Raw genomic sequence first — 19,178 nt, 5'->3', positions numbered from 1 at the left:
ACAGGAAAGGAAGACCCCGAGTTACCTCTGCTGCAGAGGATAAGTTCATTAGAGTTATTAACTGCACCTCAGATTGCAGCCAAAATAAATGCTTCACGGAGTTCAAGTAACAGACACATCTCAACATCAACTGTTCAGAGGAGACTGTGGGAATCAGGCCTTCATGGTCAAATTGCTGCAAAGAAACCATTACTAAAGGACACAAATAATAAGTAGAGACTTGCTTGGGCCAAGAAACACAAACAAGGGACATTAGAATGGTGGAAATCTGTCATTTGGTCTGATGAGACCAAATTTGAGATTTTTGGTTTCAACCGCCATGTCTTTGTGACACGCAGAGTAGGTGAACGGATGATCTCCACATGTGTGGTTTCCACCGTGAAGCATGGAGGAGGAGGTCTGATTCTGTGCGGGTGCTTTGCTGGTGACACTGTCTGTGATTTTATTGAGAATTCAAGGCACACTTAATCAGCATGGCTACCACAGCAGTCTTCAGTGATACGACATCACATCTGGTTTGCGCTTAGTGGGACTATCATTTGTTTTTCAACAGGACAGTGACCCAACACACCTCCAGGCTGTGTAAGGGCTATTTGACCAAGAAGAAGAGTGATGGAGTGCAGCATCAAATGACCTGGACTCCACAATCACCCGACCTCAACCCAATTGAGATGGTTTGGGATGAGTTAGACCGCAGAGTGAAGGAAAAGCAGCAAACAAGTGCTCAGCATCAGGGATGCAAACTGGTGAGGGCCCAAAAAGGTGACACTTTTCTTGCACCGAAACATGCAAAAAAATCCCTGTTAGGGGGGAAATGCCGATTTTAACTAATTAAACAACAAAGAATATGATCTACATGCTCAGTCTGTGTGTAAAATAAAAAATAACGTTCACTGAGTAAAAAATGTAATAATCCCCCCTCACTCACACACAAGTGTTACTGTCAAGTGCAACACAACAAAAAACCATGTTTTTGGGCTACACAACATTATTACATTGTACACTTTCTGCCTGTGGACATCTATTCTACAATGTGCCAGCAGAGCAAGATATCCTTTGTTGGCATAATTGATCTCTTTCAGGCAGATGGTACACCTGGCATACCCCTTTTATCTGCTGTATTGAAAAAGTAAGAAATAGGGAAAGTGTGTGGTGTTCCTTTCACCTTTATAGTGGCATCCAGCTTAAGCCAGGCCCAGCTCCAGCTACACTTCATCACTGAATCCACTTGTTTAACAAGCAACGCCTCATTTTCACCTAATTCTCTCTTTGTGAAAATTAACCACATACTGTAGAGGTTAAACATTAGTTCACAGATAGTAGTTAGTTTGCTAGCAAGTTAACTAGTCAACATTTCACAAAGATTGCCAGGGTCCAGTAAGCAACTAACGCGTTATAACGGTAAGGAGTCGTACACCAGTTAATACTACGGCGAATTGGTTAGCTCACTAATGTTAGCTCATCTGATGTTGTAACGTTAGCTAATTTTCACACTATAAACTCAATTATTTGATCAGTTAAGATGGCTAATGTTGCTCAACATTTCTCTGGTTAGCTAACGGAGAATTTGATCCAGCTAGCAAGATAACGTTACTCAACGCTAACAATACTTGTTCCACCACACTTTCTCCCTCACCTCAACCTATCCAAATGCCAGTTGTTTTTCGGTTACAGCTCATGAGGCGCTGATGCTGTAACTAGCAAATTGGTTGTCTCTTCTCTCTTCAGTAGCGTGCTGCATTCTGTTGTTATGTGAATGATTGGCTGAGCCTTGGATACAGCCAGTATTGCTCCAAATGCGAATCACACGTTCGCTTACAGCCAGTAGTGTGATCCTAAGCCAAGCCCATCCGCCCAAACTTTTCTCATTAGATCTACACGAATCATGTAGGTCATCTATTTTCGATTCAAAACGACGAATTTTTCCGAAAGGTGACTAGTTTGCATCCCTGCTGCATATGTGGGAACTCCTTCAAGGCTGTTGGAAAAGTATTCCAGGTGAAGCTGGTTGAGAGAATGCCAAGAGTGTGTAAAGCTGTCATCAAGGCAAAGGGTGGCTACTTTGAACAATCTCAAATATAAAATATATTTTGATTTGTTAAATACTTTTTTGGTTACAACATGATTCCATATGATATGTGTTATTTCATAGTGTTGAGTAGTGTCAGGAGTCTTATGGCTTGGGGGTAAGCCTTTTGGACCTAGACTTGGAACACCGGTACCTCTTGCCGTGCAGTAGCAGAAAGAACAGTCTATGACTAGGGTGGATAGAGTCGTTGGCAATTTTTAGGGCCTTCCTCTGACTACGCCTGGTATAGAGGTCCTGGATGGCAGGAAGCTTGGCCCAGTGATGTACTGGGCCGTACGCACTACCCTCTGTAGTGCCTTTCGGTCAGAGGCCGAGCAGTTACCATACCAGGCGGTGATGCAACCAGTCAGGATGCTCTCGATGGTGCAGCTGTATAACTTTTTGAGGATCTGAAAACCCATGCCAAATCTTTTCAGTCTCCTGAAGGGGAACAGGCGTTGTCGTGCCCTCTTCACGGCTGTCTTGGTGTGTTTGGACCATGATAGCTTGTTGGTGATGTGGAGTACAGGAGGGGACTGAGCACGCACCCCTGAGGGGCCCCCGTGTTGAGGATCAGTGTGGCAGATGTGTTCTTACCTACCCTTACCACCTGGGGGTGGCCCGTCAGGAAGTCCAGGATCCAGTTGCAGAGGGGTGTTTACTCCCAGGGTCCTTAGCTTAGTGATGAGCTTTGAGGGCACTATAGTGTTGAACGCTGAGCTGTAGTTAATGAATAGCATTCTCACATAGGTGTTCCTTTTGTCCAGGTGGGAAAGGGCCGTGTGGAGTGCAATAGAGATTGTGCATCTGTGGATCTGTTGGGCCGGTATGCAAATTGTAGTGGGTCTAGGGTTTATGGTATAATGGTGTTGATGTGAGCCATGACCAGCCTTTCAAAGCACTTCATGGCTACAGAAGTGAGTGCTACGGGTCGGTAGTCATTTAGGCAGGTTACCTTAGTGTTCTTGCGCATAAGGACTATGGTGGTCTGCTTGAAACATGTTGGTATTACAGAGGTTGAAAATGTCAGTGAAGACACTTGCATGTTGGTCAGCGCATGCTCGGAGTACACGTCTGGCCCTGCGGCCTTGTGAATGTTGACCTGTTTAAAGGTCTTACTCACATCGGCTACGGTGAGCGTGATCACACAGTCGTCCGAAACAGCTGGTGCTCTCATGCATGCTTCACTGTTGCTTTCCTCAAAGCGCTCATAGAAGTCACTTAGCTCGTCTGTTAGGCTCGTGTCACTGTATCATCTTACACTGGGCATGTCTCAAAAGACAAATCTGGCTTCCTCTCCTTGTCCCCTTTACTTTGTCCACAATGAGAAAGACACGGACATATAGATGAAAGCTAAGCTAGGCTTCTGTCATATTGTTTCATATTTGCTATTACGTCTTTTCAGATCAGTGCAGTTGAGGTAGAGAATACGAGGGGAGGAGGCAACTTTAGACTATTGAGATGTGCCCAGTTTACTATGATTGAATGTGACAACAGTGTCAATATGTAGCTATACTGTACATAAACATAGTACAGCCATCTTAGTTCTTTCTATGGAGATAGACAGACACTTATAAAACACATCAAACAGAACCATTGTGTTGTCATTACAATTGCTATTGACTGACATGAGATAAAAAAATAACATTACAAACTAAGACAAAAAAAACTGACTACAATAGTATGTTTGTTCATCTCAATGTCCTGTATGTGTGTGTGAGCTGTGTGCTTTACGTTTGTGTGATGTGTCTAAGACTTTACTCAAACCTATTCACATTTTAAATGAAAGTTTCATTTGATAATACCAATCCATTATAGCTCTATTGGTATTCTCATTTTCAAAACATGTTGAAAAAAAATGTATGAACAGACCCAGGGCTGTGGTTACAAAATAACTAAAATCTACATAAAAATAAATCAAAACACTAAATTAGGAAAAGAGATGTGCCAGATACCGTGTGTATCTGACGTGAGTATGACAAGTGTAACGGAACGTAAGACTACTGCAAATCACTATCAAACACAATAAGACAACCCTGCTACCAGTGACTCCCACAGTACAGGCCTCTACGGACCATCACAGGTGAGTTAAACAGGACAGGTGAATGGGAGGGTAAGATTCCTCCAGGGGAGAGGGAGAACCAGGCCTCAGGAGAGGGGAGCATCTCAGTCATGCACCCCATGCAGGGTGAGGGTTAGTAGGGGTTGAGTGGGCTCAATGGCCCTGCATGTCTGCGGCGCCTGGAGGTTGTCCAGCTGTAGTGCTCAGGTACCAGCAGCTGAGGGCGGTGAGGATCATGGCAGCGGAGAACTATATGGGGGAGAGTCCTCTCCTGTATTGCACCCAGGATACACAGGGTTTTTGTCCCGGGACGCATCTGTCAGGGACACCCTCTGAAACAGGGCTCTTTCCGAAGGTTGATAACAAGTGCCCTGAAAGTTACTGGCCAGGTCACAGTTGTAAATGAGAACTTGTTCTCATTTGGCCTACCTGGTTATATAAAGCTGAAATACATTTTTTTTTTTATTAAAAGCTGTCAAATGATACAATTTATTTAAGTCAAAGTTAATGAGCATCAGGTACTCACTGGAATTATGTCTGCATTGAACCAATGTTAGAAAACTAAGAAAAAAGGCATTCACCTTATTCCATTGAATTTGAGTTATGAAATGTTTGAAGTAAAATATACAGGCTTAGCAGTATTTTTCCCCAGGACTTTGAACTAGCATGACTTGAACTCTACTTTAATGAATGCACAATTTTACTGTGTAAACTATAAAACTATCATCCATTGTCTTGTCAGCAAAGTCAATGTCCAAAAAAAACTGGGTTATCTTACAAAGGACCAACATTGATCTTTGTGACACTGATGAAAAATAAACATTCAGAAACACTATTGTCTTTTATTCTTTTTTCAATGATATACAAATTAAAATATAACATTACATAGCAATATTCATGTCTTCTTTGGTTGTGTACAAGGATACACCACACTACTGTAGCCTTCCTACTCACCAAAGCTCTGTGTTAAGGACACTTAGCAGCCTGCTACTATGTGCTCTGCTGCAGTCCCGCTTCTACCAGTCTCTGTATCATCTTACACTGGGCATGTCTCAAAAGACAAATGTGGCTTCCTCTCCTTGTCCCCTTTCCTTTGTCCACAATGAGAAAGACACGGACATATAGCTGTACATAAACACAGTACAATCATCTTAGTTCTTTCTATGGAGATAGACAGACACTTATAAAACACATCAAACAGAACCATTGTGTTGTCATTACAATTGCTGTTGAAAATAACATTACAAACTAAGGCAAAAGAACCGACTATAAGAAATGCACAATGGTTTTGTTGATGTTTCTTAATCTCAATGTCCTGTATGTGTGTGAGCTGTGTGCTTTAAGTTTGTGTGATGGGTCCAAGACTTTACTAAACCCTATTCACATTTCAAATTAATGTTGAAAAAAAATTGAAATACCAATCCATTAAAGCTCTATTGGAATTCTCCCTTTCAAAACATGTTGAAAAAATGTAACATACAAAAACCAGGACTGTGGTTACAAAATAACTAAAATCAACATTAAAAACAAACCAAAAAAAACAAATGAGGAAGAGAGATGTGCCAGATGCCGTGTGTATCTGACGTGAGTATGACCAGTGTGTTAGAAAATAATGTTACGGAACGTAAGACTACTGCAAATCACTATCAAACACAATAAGACAACCCTGCTACCAGTGACTCCCACAGTACAGGCCTCTACGGACCATCACAGGTGAGTTAAACAGGACAGGTGAATGGGAGGGTAAGATTCCTCCAGGGGAGAGGGAGAACCAGGCCTCAGGAGAGGGGAGCATCTCAGTCATGCACCCCATGCAGGGTGAGGGTTAGTAGGGGTTGAGTGGGCTCAATGGCCCTGCATGTCAGCAGTGCCGGGAGGTTGTCCGGCTGTAGTGCTTAGGTACTGCCAGCTGAGGGCGGCGAGGATCATGGCAGCGGAGAGGTACATGGGGGAGAGGTGGGCAGTCCGGGAGGCCAGGGTGGCTTGGGAGAGAGTCCTCTCCTGGATCACACCCAGGATAAACAGGGTTTTGTCCCGGGATGGATCTGTCAAGGACACCCTCTGTAGCATCTGGAGAGAGAGAGAAAAAGAAAGAGCGAGAGAGGTCAGAAAACTCACAAACAAAGTAAGAACACACACTCAGATGCACAATAACACAAACAAACACGTTTGAATACATGACACACCCACAGATACACACACACACACACCTCCTGGCTGTATTGGGCCATGATGCTTTGCACGGCACCCATGTTGGTGGCTTGCATCATGAGGGTGACGGCCTGACCCTTCCTGATTTTCACCACGCCCTGGAATACCTGAGGGTTGTTGTAACAGGCTGAGAGGGTCGCTATCGCCATCACCTGGACATTATTGAGACACACAGTACAGCAAAATGAAATGCTTCCTGAGGATCCTGACTCAAACAACCAGGAATGAAAAGTGAAAACGTGTTGAAATGAAATGCAACTAGCAGCTTTCTCCAGTGGGAATGTACTTTGAAATGTAACACTTCAATGGTAGCATTTACCTGTGGTATGGCGCAGAAGTTGAAGACGCTCTGGTTGCGTAGGCGTGCCAGATAGGTGATGACATCAGGGACGTGGCGCAGGGCGTCTGTCACCAGCAGGTTGAGACAGGACAGGGCTGAGGTCAGCTGGTCAGGCTCTGCCAGGTCCTCCAGACGACACGCAAACTGACTCCATGCCTACAGAGGGACATGCAACACACACATTAACTACACACACCCCATTAATGACACATGCAGTGCACACACACACACACACACACACACACACACACACACACACACACACACACACACACACACACACACACACAGTGTAGTTACCTCTTGTGGCCAGAAGGCCCTCGCCACCTGTATATCCTCCAGGTAGTCTCTGATGATGTTGGTCTTCTGGAGGAACAGGCCCATGGAGTTGGCTAGCTCTGTGTCTTTGCCCACCTCTGGGTCCTCCAGCTGGGAGGCAGAGAACAGCTGGGACAGGCCTATACCCACCAGCCCTGCCACATAGTGACAGTACTGCACGGGGGAAGGGGGTAATGTTAATACACATGTATTTAACACTCAAATCTATTACAGACTGGTGTGAAGTGAAGAAATCAGTGGGTTTAAGTGACTTTCATGTAGCATCAAGCTATTTGTCATTTGATACACATCAGGCTACCACTAGGTTATAGTGATACACATCAGGCTACCACTAGGTTATAGTGATACACATCAGGCTACCACTAGGTTATAGTGATACACATCAGGCTACCACTAGGTTATAGTGACACACATCAGGCTACCACTAGGTTATAGTGACACACATCAGGCTACCACTAGGTTACAGTGACACACATCAGGCTACCACTAGGTTACAGTGACACACATCAGGCTACCACTAGGTTATAGTGACACACATCAGGCTACCACTAGGTTATAGTGACACACATCAGGCTACCACTGGGTTATAGTGACACACATCAGGCTACCACTAGGTTATAGTGATACACATCAGGCTACCACTAGGTTATAGTGATACACATCAGGCTACCACTAGGTTACAGTGATACACATCAGGCTACCACTAGGTTATAGTGATACACATCAGGCTACCACTAGGTTATAGTGATACACATCAGGCTACCACTAGGTTATAGTGATACACATCAGGCTACCACTAGGTTATAGTGATACACATCAGGCTACCACTAGGTTATAGTGATACACATCAGGCTACCACTAGGTTATAGTTACACACATCAGGCTACCACTAGGTTATAGTGATACACATCAGGCTACCACTAGGTTATAGTGACACGCATCAGGCTACCACTAGGTTATAGTGATACACATCAGGCTACCACTAGGTTATAGTTACACACATCAGGCTACCACTAGGTTATAGTGACACACATCAGGCTACCATTAGGTTATAGTGATACACATCAGGCTACCACTAGGTTATAGTGATACACATCAGGCTACCACTAGGTTATAGTGACACACATCAGGCTACCACTAGGTTATAGTGATACACATCAGGCTACCACTAGGTTATAGTGATACACATCAGGCTACCACTAGGTTACAGTGATACACATCAGGCTACCACTAGGTTATAGTGATACACATCAGGCTACCACTAGGTTATAGTGATACACATCAGGCTACCACTAGGTTATAGTGATACACATCAGGCTACCACTAGGTTATAGTGATAGACATCAGGCTACCACTAGGTTATAGTGATACACATCAGGCTACCACTAGGTTATAGTGATACACATCAGGCTACCACTAGGTTATAGTGACACACATCAGGCTACCACTAGATTATAGTGATACACATCAGGCTACCACTAGGTTACAGTGATACACATCAGGCTACCATTAGGTTATAGTGATACACATCAGGCTACCACTAGGTTATAGTGATACACATCAGGCTACCACTAGGTTATAGTAATACACATCAGGCTACCACTAGGTTATAGTTACACACATCAGGCTACCACTAGGTTATAGTGATACACATCAGGCTACCACTAGGTTATAGTGACACACATCAGGCTACCATTAGGTTATAGTGATACACATCAGGCTACCACTAGGTTATAGTGATACACATCAGGCTACCACTAGGTTACAGTGATACACATCAGGCTACCATTAGGTTATAGTGATACACATCAGGCTACCACTAGGTTATAGTGATACACATCAGGCTACCACTAGGTTATAGTGATACACATCAGGCTACCACTAGGTTATAGTGATACACATCAGGCTACCACTAGGTTATAGTGATACACATCAGGCTACCACTAGGTTATAGTGATACACATCAGGCTACCACTGGGTTACAGTGATACACATCAGGCTACCACTAGGTTATAGTGATACACATCAGGCTACCACTAGGTTATAGTGATACACATCAGGCTACCACTAGGTTATAGTGATACACATCAGGCTACCACTGGGTTACAGTGATACACATCAGGCTACCACTAGGTTATAGTGACACACATCAGGCTACCACTGGGTTCTTTTTAAATAGGGAGCAAATCGGTTTTAGCACTTTTATTTCCATGACTGATCAAAACTTGTTTTCCAATGCTCCCTCGTCTCTGCAGCAGACATATGGTGAGCAATGTTTGGAACATCGAATCACAATTAATCACAGTATCGAATTGCAATACATATCGCATCACCACCTACGTATCGTAATAATATTGTATCGTGAAGTCCCTGGCAATTCCCAGCTCTACTAGGTTATTAACCAGCAAATGTGGAGCCGTTAGTCTAACACTTGTATAATGCTTGCCTAACACTAAGGTACCATTTACCTGGTCCCACTCCTTCATGGAGCCTACTTTCTTCTCCAGAAACTCAGCCATTCCAACTCCCATGCGGTGGCAGATATCCGAGATCACATCCTGGTATGCCTGACCCAGGTTCCTGAACTCCAAGGAAATCTGAACAGAAAAGAGATTCATTTAAATACACACACATAGCATGATGACAGATGCCCATTGTATGATGTCTGCTACATATTTCATTGTCATGACAGTGTTATGCAATCCTTATGTAAAAAAAGGCAGGCCCATTCCACCTGACTGGCATGTAGCCCTGTCAATCACCCTTCAGACCTCTGTTCATCCAACCAATCAGGGAGCTTCGATGCACTGCAAGACAACGACTCCGCTCACCTCTAGTTAGTGCATGTTTTTCCATTGCAAACGAAGAAGCAAATAGTTGTGTTGCTGACAGACTGTCACATGCTGTTCCTAACTGAAGTGTTGTCTATCCATTGACAAGTGTTGGAAATGTTATTGGGTGTAATATACACTGATTATACAAAACATTAAGAACACCTGCTCTTTCCATGACATAGACTGACAAGGTGAATCCAGGTGAAAGCTATGAACCCTTAGTGATGTTACTTTAATTCACTTCAATCAGTGTAGATGAAGAGGGGAGACAGGTTAAAGAAGGATTTTTGAGCCTTCAGACAATTAAGACATGAATTGTGTATGTGTGTCATTTAAGAGGGATAATGGGCAAGACAAAAGATTTAAGTGCCTTTGAATGGAGTATGGTAGTAGATGCCAGGCGCACCGGTTTGAGTGTGTCAAGGTCTGCAACGCTGCTGGGTTTTTCACACTCAACAGTTCAAGAATGTGTATCAAGAATGGTCCACCACCCAAAGGACATCCAGCCATCTTGACATAACTGTGGGAAGCATTGGAGTCAACATGGGCTAGCATCCCTGTAGAACACCTAAGACACCTTGTAGAATCCATGCCCTGTCGAATCAAGGCTGTTCTGAGGGCAAAAGGGGGGAGGTGCAACTTAATATTAGAAAGGTGTTCATAATGTTTGGTATACTCAGTGTAAGTGAGTTATGGTTACCTTATCATGTAACTTACATGATAAGATACATTGTTGTTTGCTAGCCTTCAGCTTACGCTAGCTCTACTGTATATTTGGATTAGAGAGGAATGTTTGTAGGTACCCAGTGCATGCTATTTTCTATCAGTGTGCTTATCATTGCTATGTGTTTTTGTAGAATACCAATAGGTCTAGTCCTTATTGTATTAGCAGTATGTATTGTTGGTATGCTACCGCTGCAATGCTTATAGCCTACATACCGCTGTAGTGATTTGCGCATGTCAGTATAGAGATTCTGGAAGCATCTAGAAGGTTCCGGTTCCTTCTGGGCACCCACGCATGCGCAGTGATTATTTATGATAGTGCCACCAGAGGCCTGCTAAATAAGATTTAGCTCTAGTGTGTAAATATCCCTGTTAATACCATTGCATTCACCAATATGCTTATATTAAGGGCTCCGATTGGCGCAGAGGTGTAAGGCACTGCATCTCAGTGCAAGAGGCATCACTGCAGTCACTGGTTCTAATCCAGGCTGCATCACATCCGGACGTGATTGGGAGTCCCATAGGGTGGCGCACAATTGGCCCCGCGTTGTCCAGGTTTGGCCGGGGTAGGTTGTCATTGTAAATAAGAATTTGCTCTTAACTGACTTGCCTAGTTAATATATATATATATATATATATAATGTTCAGTCTCTCTACATTGCTAGTAGATTTGTATATTATTGCACATGTATTTATCTTAGTATCTTGTAATATGTCCTCATGATTGTATTGTTCCTCCCTTTTTAGAACCACGTAAAATACCTCAAATGGAAGCAGATGTGTCCACATGTGTGTGGTGGTGACAAAGTGTACAGTAATGGGCCTCAACATCATATTCTAACCCGACAACACTATAGTGGGCAGATCTAACTGAATCAGTTTGAAGTAACTAGCGGGTGAGGAGTCAGGAGCCAACCACTCAGACGAGCTTGCGATAGTTTTTACACGTTCCTAGCTCTTGACGGATTTAGAGACCAACAGATTTTTACACTTTATGTACGGTTATATAGTACGCAGTAGTGTCAGCGGTTCCACTGACCGTGGGGAAGTCCTCCAGGACCTGCCTGTCCTTCTCGTGGCTCTCAGTGAAGCACCAGTTGGCCTGGTAAAGGTACGTGTGGAAGTCATTCAGCATGGGCACCTTCTTCTCCAGGGGGATGGTCATATCATCTTCCACCGTGTCAAGGGCCCGTAGGACCAGGTAGAAGATACACACCGCATGCCTGGACAAAAAGAAGGGACAGGGGAAGAATTCATTTATTTGAGAAGGTTAGGACCTGCTCACTGAAAACCGAACTGTTACAGAGTGAGCAGGAAGGAGCTGACACCAACCCTGGGCATTCAGGAAGGAGCTGACAGACACCAATATTGAACTTTAATGTAACACTTGACATGTGATGTTTGGTATGAAGCTTAATTCATTTTACTGCCGGGACTCGTGTGTGAACTAGCTACTGTAGGTCCTCTGTGTAGGGAAACTGCATGCCATTTGAATGATGTAAAAAACCTGTAAGCAACCTTCCGGAACACACACACTTTGCTCTTAAAACCAGCTGTGTCACTTCTGTACACTGAACGGTGGGATTAGACACAATGTACAACTGGCTGCAATACAAGCAGTTTACATTGAATTCCACCACCAAAAAATCAGTTCAGTTACCGCGGGCCTACAACTTGCCTACAGCTTGTGCACTTGCAGCTATACTGTATGTTTGTCACTTGAAGTTTAGGCTATTTTACTGTCATATCAAAATATGTTTGTTTTAAGCCCTAAAGAGGTAAAGAAGTGAACTCAAGGTCAAAACTGATTACTGACCATATGTTCCAGGGTCAATAATAAAAATAACCTAAAATCCTCCAAGTTCCAATATCTCATTTTGTCTGGCATGTGCCAAAGTGCTGCCATTCAGCTGTCATGGTTCCTTACTTGGACAGGCTGGAGAGACACCTCTTACTAGGGACGTCAAAGGTTCAGGTTCCTGCACAGTCACTCCTTTTGTTTTTACACTGCTACTTGCTGTTTATTATCTATGCATAGTCACTTTACCCCTCTACCTACATGTACATATTACCTCAATTACCTCGACTAAGCTGTACCCCTGTACATTGACTCGCTACCAGTACCCCATTATTGTTATTGTGGTACTTTTTTAAAAACATTTTATTTAGTTAATATTTTTCTTAACTCTTATTTTCTTAACTGCATTGTTGGTTAAGGGCTTGCAAGTAAGAATTTCATGCTAAGGTCTACACCTGTTGTATTCGGCGCATGTGACAAATAAAAATGGATTTGATTCGAAGCTCTAGTCTAGAGCGCCCAGTGAAATGATGTTTAGGAGTATTTTTAAACTCGCTCTATGGTTAAAGTAGTAAGAAATATATGTAATTATTGTAAAAATCTATGACTGTGCTTAATTTACTATCATCCTAAATTTAAATATTCAATTAGTTTGACATGTTGAATTATTTTATATTACGCTAATTTCCCAACGCTAGACAGAACGTGTCACTGCATTACACAGACAAACATTTTCACCACACAATATTTACAGGAAATACACATCCTTTTCACCTCAGACTGGTGATGATAGTGTAAATGTTTATAGTAATCACAATTACACAAAATTGATTGCTTAAAACAGACCAATATCTTTGCTTTAGTACCAATGTTTTTGTCATATGCGCCTGTTGGTGACAGGTCTTACCCTGCGTTCATAACCAATTGGGAAGGTCGAATTTACCACATACAACTGGGAAAAATCCACTTCAGTGCCCCTCCAACTGGTAATTACTGGTGGGAAACTCGACTATCATCCCTGAGCTTCGACTTCTCCCACATGCTGACCTCTGACGTCACCTACTAAGGAAATGACCTCAATTACAGCATTTCCATCAGTTCAATGCAACAATAAACATTATTTATAAAAGGCAATCTATTAATATGGTTTTTGAACACTATAATAGGAGCATGATAGCTGTACTTTTATTTATAGTTGATGCAGTTTGTTGGTCATTAGCCAATCGCCGCTTCTCAACGAGATCAAAACATGTGAATGCATCCAACTGGTATTCATGACTTCACAACTACTAATATCTACCTTCCCACTTGGTTATGAATGCAGCATTAGAACGTGCCTGTCATTTTCCAGACCACGGTGGGAAGAAAAATGTGGGGGATCCTCCTACAAAAAAAACATCTAGGGCCTCAATACCACACGGTTTTGAGGGTCACACGATCACAGAAATGCGTGCCAAACCCTGTCACTATTTAGAAATTGATGTGAGAATATGATTTGCCGAAGTTAGCCAGTAGAAAAAGGATTACAGAAGGAAATACAACACTTTTCAACAGGTTAAGACTTTTCCTACTAGTTAACTTCAGAAAATCATTCTCACATCGATTTATAAATAGCAACAGGGGTCATTAGACTTTCAAATCCGTGTGTGGTATTAAGACTAGAGACGTTTGCAGGAAGAATTGTTTCTCATCATCGTGGTTCCATTGATTTCAATACAAATAGATGTGAGTGATTAATTTCTGATGAAAATGTTAGGACTGGCACACTGAAAACCTAACTGTTACAGAGTGAGCAGGAAAGGGCTGACACCAATATTGAACTTTAATGTAACACTTGACATGTGATGTACAGTATGGTATGAAGCTTAATACATTTTACTGCCGGGACTCGTGCCTCAACAAAGTGTGAACTAGCTACTGTAGGTCCTATGTGTATGGAAACGTCATGCGCTTTGAATGACAGCTGTAAAAACCTGTAAGCTACCATTCGGGAACACGCACAAACACACACAATTTGTACTTAAAACCAGCTATGCCACTTCTGTAAACTGAATGGTGGGAATAAAATAGACACAGTGCTGCTGCAGGGGAATATGGCTGGCTGTAATATAGTTATAAGCAGTCACATTGAATTCCTCAGCAAGCAAATCAGTTCAGTTACAGTAGTGCCCTACAGTGCCCCACTATAGCTTGTGCACTTGGCTATACATTTGCCACTTTGTAGGCTAGTTTAGACTACTTTTCTGTCATATTAAAATCAGTTTCTTTTCCTGATTTAAAATGGGTAAATAAGCGAACTCAAGGTCAAAACTGACCATTGTTCCAGGGTCAATAATAATAACCTAAAATCCTCCCAAGTTCCAATAGCCTATCACATTTTTGTCGTGTATTTGCCAAAGTGCTGACATTCAGCTGTCATGGTTCCTTGTTTACTTCGACATGCTGGAGACACACCCCTTTACCTGCATGGTTGGAGAGCAAAGTTGGCAAGGTTATGCAAACTTACCGTAACTCTCCGTCTAGCGCCTGGATAACAGCGGCGAAACTGCGACTGGTCTGGTTCAGATAGAGGTAGCATGTCCGCAGGCTCGCACTCATGGATTCCTGGCAAGAGAAACAGAGAAACACGGGGTGTCGGTAAGAGCCTACTGTCCGCAAAGCGCTGGGGCGGGCGGCCCAACATCCCTCCTGCACGCCCCTCTCGCCCAGCCGTCCCCCGGAGAGAAGGGACCGTGAAGCGGGTCCAGGGCTCCGCGGGGTGACGCAGAGAGAGCGCTTGAACACCGTGAGAGAAACCGGACACTTGCAGCAAGCTCCGGCCATATGAGGAAAATGGACGCTCAGCCTTCCATGAGCAATTTAGACAACATTGTTGGCTATCCAGTTATTAATATCCGTGGTATTCATTCGCGCGCGCAGTTCAGCAGAGGACATGGGCTGTTACTCTGTAGCGGGGTGAACACTTTATGAAGTTATAGACTTTGCAGGGTGGGGTCAGTCGGTGATTTTTAAACAAGTCTCACGGCCTATACAGTCTCCAGACCAGAGTAATAAATCCATCCACATACCTCGAAGAATTTGTCCACGGGCGCACCCATTGAGCGCAGCAGTAGGCTGTGATGCAGTTTGACATCGGAGCCCCTCCCACTTCAGTCATAACACAGCAATGTTTTCTGCCAGAGTAACAGTACCCCCCCAACAACATGTAACACACTATACGCCATGTTTGCTAAACATTGGACACAGACCTATCAATTCCCCAAAATAATGATCATGCACATTATTCACACATAACGAAACGTTTTATTGTGTAAGCCTATGTGTTTCTCTCTGCAATCGTAATTTGAATTGCGTAGACTTATTTGGCCAACCCACTGACGCATAAGAAGTTGCTTGCCTACAATTTCCTCTAACAATTTTCTCAACATTGCAAAACGCATGAACATGAGGAAATGTTGAGCTGACTGACAGATGATGCTGTACTGTCATCTAGTGGCAGACAGTAGCAAAAACAAAGTGTTTGTATTATGCCAGGGTTCGCCAACTGGCGGCCCGCGGGATTGATTGTATTTGGTCCCCAAGCATTCTGAGCAAAATAAATAATATAAACAATATATATAAAATGATTATAATGTTGGACATAAAATACTGTAAAAACACCAGCAAATCAGCTCCAAGTGATTTTACTTTTGTAAATCTGTTCCAAAGTATTCCCACGCATAATAGAGAGATAAACAGTATGGGATCATATACAAATGTAAGCAAGGTTTGAAATGATTGTGTTTAGTTAAATATTATATCCGTTTGGGCGTCTTGCGGTCAATTTGCAGTTTACAAATGATTTGTAATTATGTTCTGGCCACTGACCATCCATTCAAGAAAAAATCGTCCAGCGGCTGAATCTAGTAGATAATCCCTGCATTATGCCCATCGTGGACTGGCAGGCTGCTCTGAACTCAGACGCACACCATCGTGCACTAGCCAGGGGAAGCCACCACGCGCTTTCACATTTTCGCTTGTAACTGGACTCTTGATTCAAGAAAATCGGCCCCCTTTAATTGACACCTGAAGTGTCTTATTTCAAAGCTAGCTCTCGTCATAAAATACTCTATATTTGGCTATAACGTTATAAAAGTGTCATTCATCCATCATAAAGGGAAATGCTACTGGACATTCACAGTGGTGTAAAGTACTTACGTAAAAATATTTTAATGTCCGGGTTAGGTTTGGCCGGGGTAGGCCGTCATTGTCAATAAGAATGTGTTCTTAACTGACTTGCCTAGTTAAATAAAGGTTAAATAAAATAAATAAAGGTTTTGGGGGGTATCTGTACTTTACTATTTATATTTTTGACAACTTTTACTTTTACTTCAATACAGAACATTCTGTACTTTTTATGTACATTTTCCCTGAAACCCAAAAGTACTCGTTACATTTTGAATGCTTAGCAGGACAGAAAAAGGTCCAATTCGCACACATATCACGAGAACATCCCTGGTCATCCCTACTGCCTCTGATCTAGCAGACTCACTAAACACAAATGCTTTGTTTGTAAATGATGTCTGAGTGTTGCAGTGTGACCCTGGATATCCGTATATAAAAAAATGGTGCTGTCTGGTTTGCTTAATATAATGCATTTTTTTATTAGTCATACTTTTACTTTTGATACTTAAGTATATTTCAAACCAAATACTTTTAGATTTTTACTCAAGTACTATTTACTGGGTGACTTTTACTTGAGTCATTTTCTATTAAGGTATCTTTACCTTCAACTTTTTCCACCACTGGACATTCAACTATCATCATTCCAGGTCAAAGCGGTGTTTAAAGTGTCGGAAATCAGGCATTACCTGCGCCGCCAAACAAACAGGCGCACAGCATCTGCTGCCGGAATGAACCCACAAAGGCTATTATATAACGCAAATCCCAGCCATTAAGTCAACGGTTATCCTTCTCTCTAGCCTGAACTGCGCATCTATTATTTATTCTAGGCCTAGACAATACAAAACATTGCGGTGAGAAATAGAGTTAGAATAGGCTACCCTTCTAGTTCATTCAGGTAGTTAGTTGACTAGGTAACCTATTACTGTTACTACTGTACCATTGCTCCTGTAGAATGTGTCTACGCATTTGATGAAGCCAGAAGCATTGTTGTGTAGAAAATGCAAGTGGGCCAATGTTGACGAGATGCATGGATACAGACTGGCACTGTTAGCGCGCACATTATGTTGTGTAGGTCTATGCTATTCCAAAATGTATAAGAAACGACAATAGCGAGTCGTGCCGTAGCCTAGGTTACAGGTAGGCAATACTCGAGGGGTTTAGAGCAGATAGCTACTCACATAGTCCAACTTGGGCATCACAGTGCGACAGCCCCCCATTTTAAACTTGAACAGGTTGAATATTTCCTCCGGGTGTCCTAACGATTTTACGATATCCATGTTTTATCTTTTGACCACACGTACGCCGATGATGCTTTCTTGTATCGTGTGTTTATTCCACCCAAGTGCGCTTAAAACCTGGCAATATTTTCTCCATTCAAACGTTGAGCCGCTGAGCTATAGAGCAGCCGGCCCCCTTCCACCGAAAAAAAGTCGTCAGATCGAATGACGCCTGTGATTGGTCAGAAAATCATGGGCTCAGTGCCTGTCGACCAGTGGATGACTAGAGCGGCTGGTGTGACGTCCCGACCCGGCCGTGTTTCTCCAAACTGAGGCATCTGATTGGATGATACGTTGTTTAACCTAGCCGAGAGACCATCCGGACGGAGTGTGACAGATACTGTTGTTGTGTCACACTGTACATCACCAGTTTTAATTACCAAAAAATAGTTTGTTATTCTGAGGCCAAGTCAACAGTAACCCATGTCCTAGATTTTAGGCTCATTTATTTATTATAATTCATTTATCAACATGCCCTTTTTGTACATATGATGGGATAGTTTTCATACAGTAGACTGGCATGACCTGTGTGTATGTTTGTGAAGTTGTGCATTTGTGTGTGTGTGTGTGTGTGTGTTCGTGTGTGTGTCTGTGTGTGTGTGTGTTCGTGTGTGTGTGTGTGTGTGTGTGTGTGTGTGTGTGTGTGTGTGTGTGTGTGTGTGTGTGTGTGTGTGTGTGTGTGTGTGTGTGTGTGTGTGCGTGTGCGTGTGTGTGAATAATAAAGCTACTGTATATGAGCTGCACATTTTTACATTAGAAGAAAACACAAAACACAAAAAAGTCTTCAGATTGACACTTGTACAGTAAAGCCTATTGAACCTGTAACTGGGGCAGGAGACTGGCTGAGCTCTGCTTTTCTAAATAGCCTACAGATCAGTGAGCTACACCAGCAGATTCACTACAATTTAGTGGATCAACCTGAAATATACCTTTCACCTGAGGGCCTTGAATCCCCCTCCCTGTCTCTCTCTACTCCCCCTCTTTCTCTTCTCTCTTCTTCTTCTTCTTCTTCTCTCCCTCTCTCGATTCAGTTCAATTCAAGGGGCTTTACTGGCATGTGAAAGATATGTTTACATTGCCAAGGATAGTGAAATGGATAAACAAAAGTTTGAAATAAACAATACAAAGTGAACAGTAAATATTACACACACACCACACAAGTATCAAAAGAATAAAGACATTTCACATGTCATATTATGTCTATATATGTCACACCCTGATCTGTTTCACCTGTCTTTGACCTTGTCTCCACCCACCTCCAGGTGTCGCCCATCTTTCCCATTTTGACCATTCTGCCTGCCCTGACCCTGAGCCTGCCTGCCGTTCTGTACCTTGTCACCCCACCCTGGATTACTGACCGCT

The 19,178-nt window shown here is 42.8% G+C and overlaps 1 protein-coding gene across 2 annotated transcripts; it reads right to left on the bottom strand.

Moving 5' to 3' along the window:
- Positions 1-4,952: 4,952 nt before the first annotated feature.
- On the bottom strand, positions 4,953-18,005 carry fdft1 (farnesyl-diphosphate farnesyltransferase 1). Of its 2 annotated transcripts, none has more exons than XM_014205420.2 (8): positions 17,718-18,005; positions 14,882-14,979; positions 11,617-11,800; positions 9,489-9,617; positions 6,982-7,173; positions 6,661-6,837; positions 6,341-6,493; positions 4,953-6,200 (listed from the first exon to the last, which is right to left on the bottom strand). In XM_014205420.2, exons 1-8 carry the CDS (start codon positions 17,814-17,816, stop codon positions 5,976-5,978), a joined length of 1,257 nt encoding a protein of 418 aa, XP_014060895.1. In that variant the 5' UTR covers positions 17,817-18,005; the 3' UTR covers positions 4,953-5,975. The 2 variants fall into 2 exon arrangements, with proteins under 2 accessions (XP_014060895.1, XP_014060898.1); XM_014205423.2 differs by having other exon boundaries at positions 17,477-17,731.
- Between the last annotated feature and the right edge of the window lie 1,173 nt (positions 18,006-19,178).

Source organism: Salmo salar, chromosome ssa06 (assembly GCF_905237065.1).
Source record: "Salmo salar chromosome ssa06, Ssal_v3.1, whole genome shotgun sequence".
NCBI lineage: Eukaryota > Metazoa > Chordata > Actinopteri > Salmoniformes > Salmonidae > Salmo > Salmo salar.
This window is presented reverse-complemented; position numbering and strand designations above follow the sequence as displayed.

Coding starts and splice junctions, on each gene's coding strand:
- fdft1 (XM_014205420.2), bottom strand. CDS start 17,816: ATGGATATCGTAAAATCGTTAGGACACCCGGAGGAAATATTCAACCTG. Junction 9,618..11,616: donor TCCTGGAGGACTTCCCCACG/GTCAGTGGAACC, acceptor TTTTCTGTTCAG/ATTTCCTTGGAGTTCAGGAA. Junction 6,201..6,340: donor TGGCCCAATACAGCCAGGAG/GTGTGTGTGTGT, acceptor CTCTCTCTCCAG/ATGCTACAGAGGGTGTCCTT.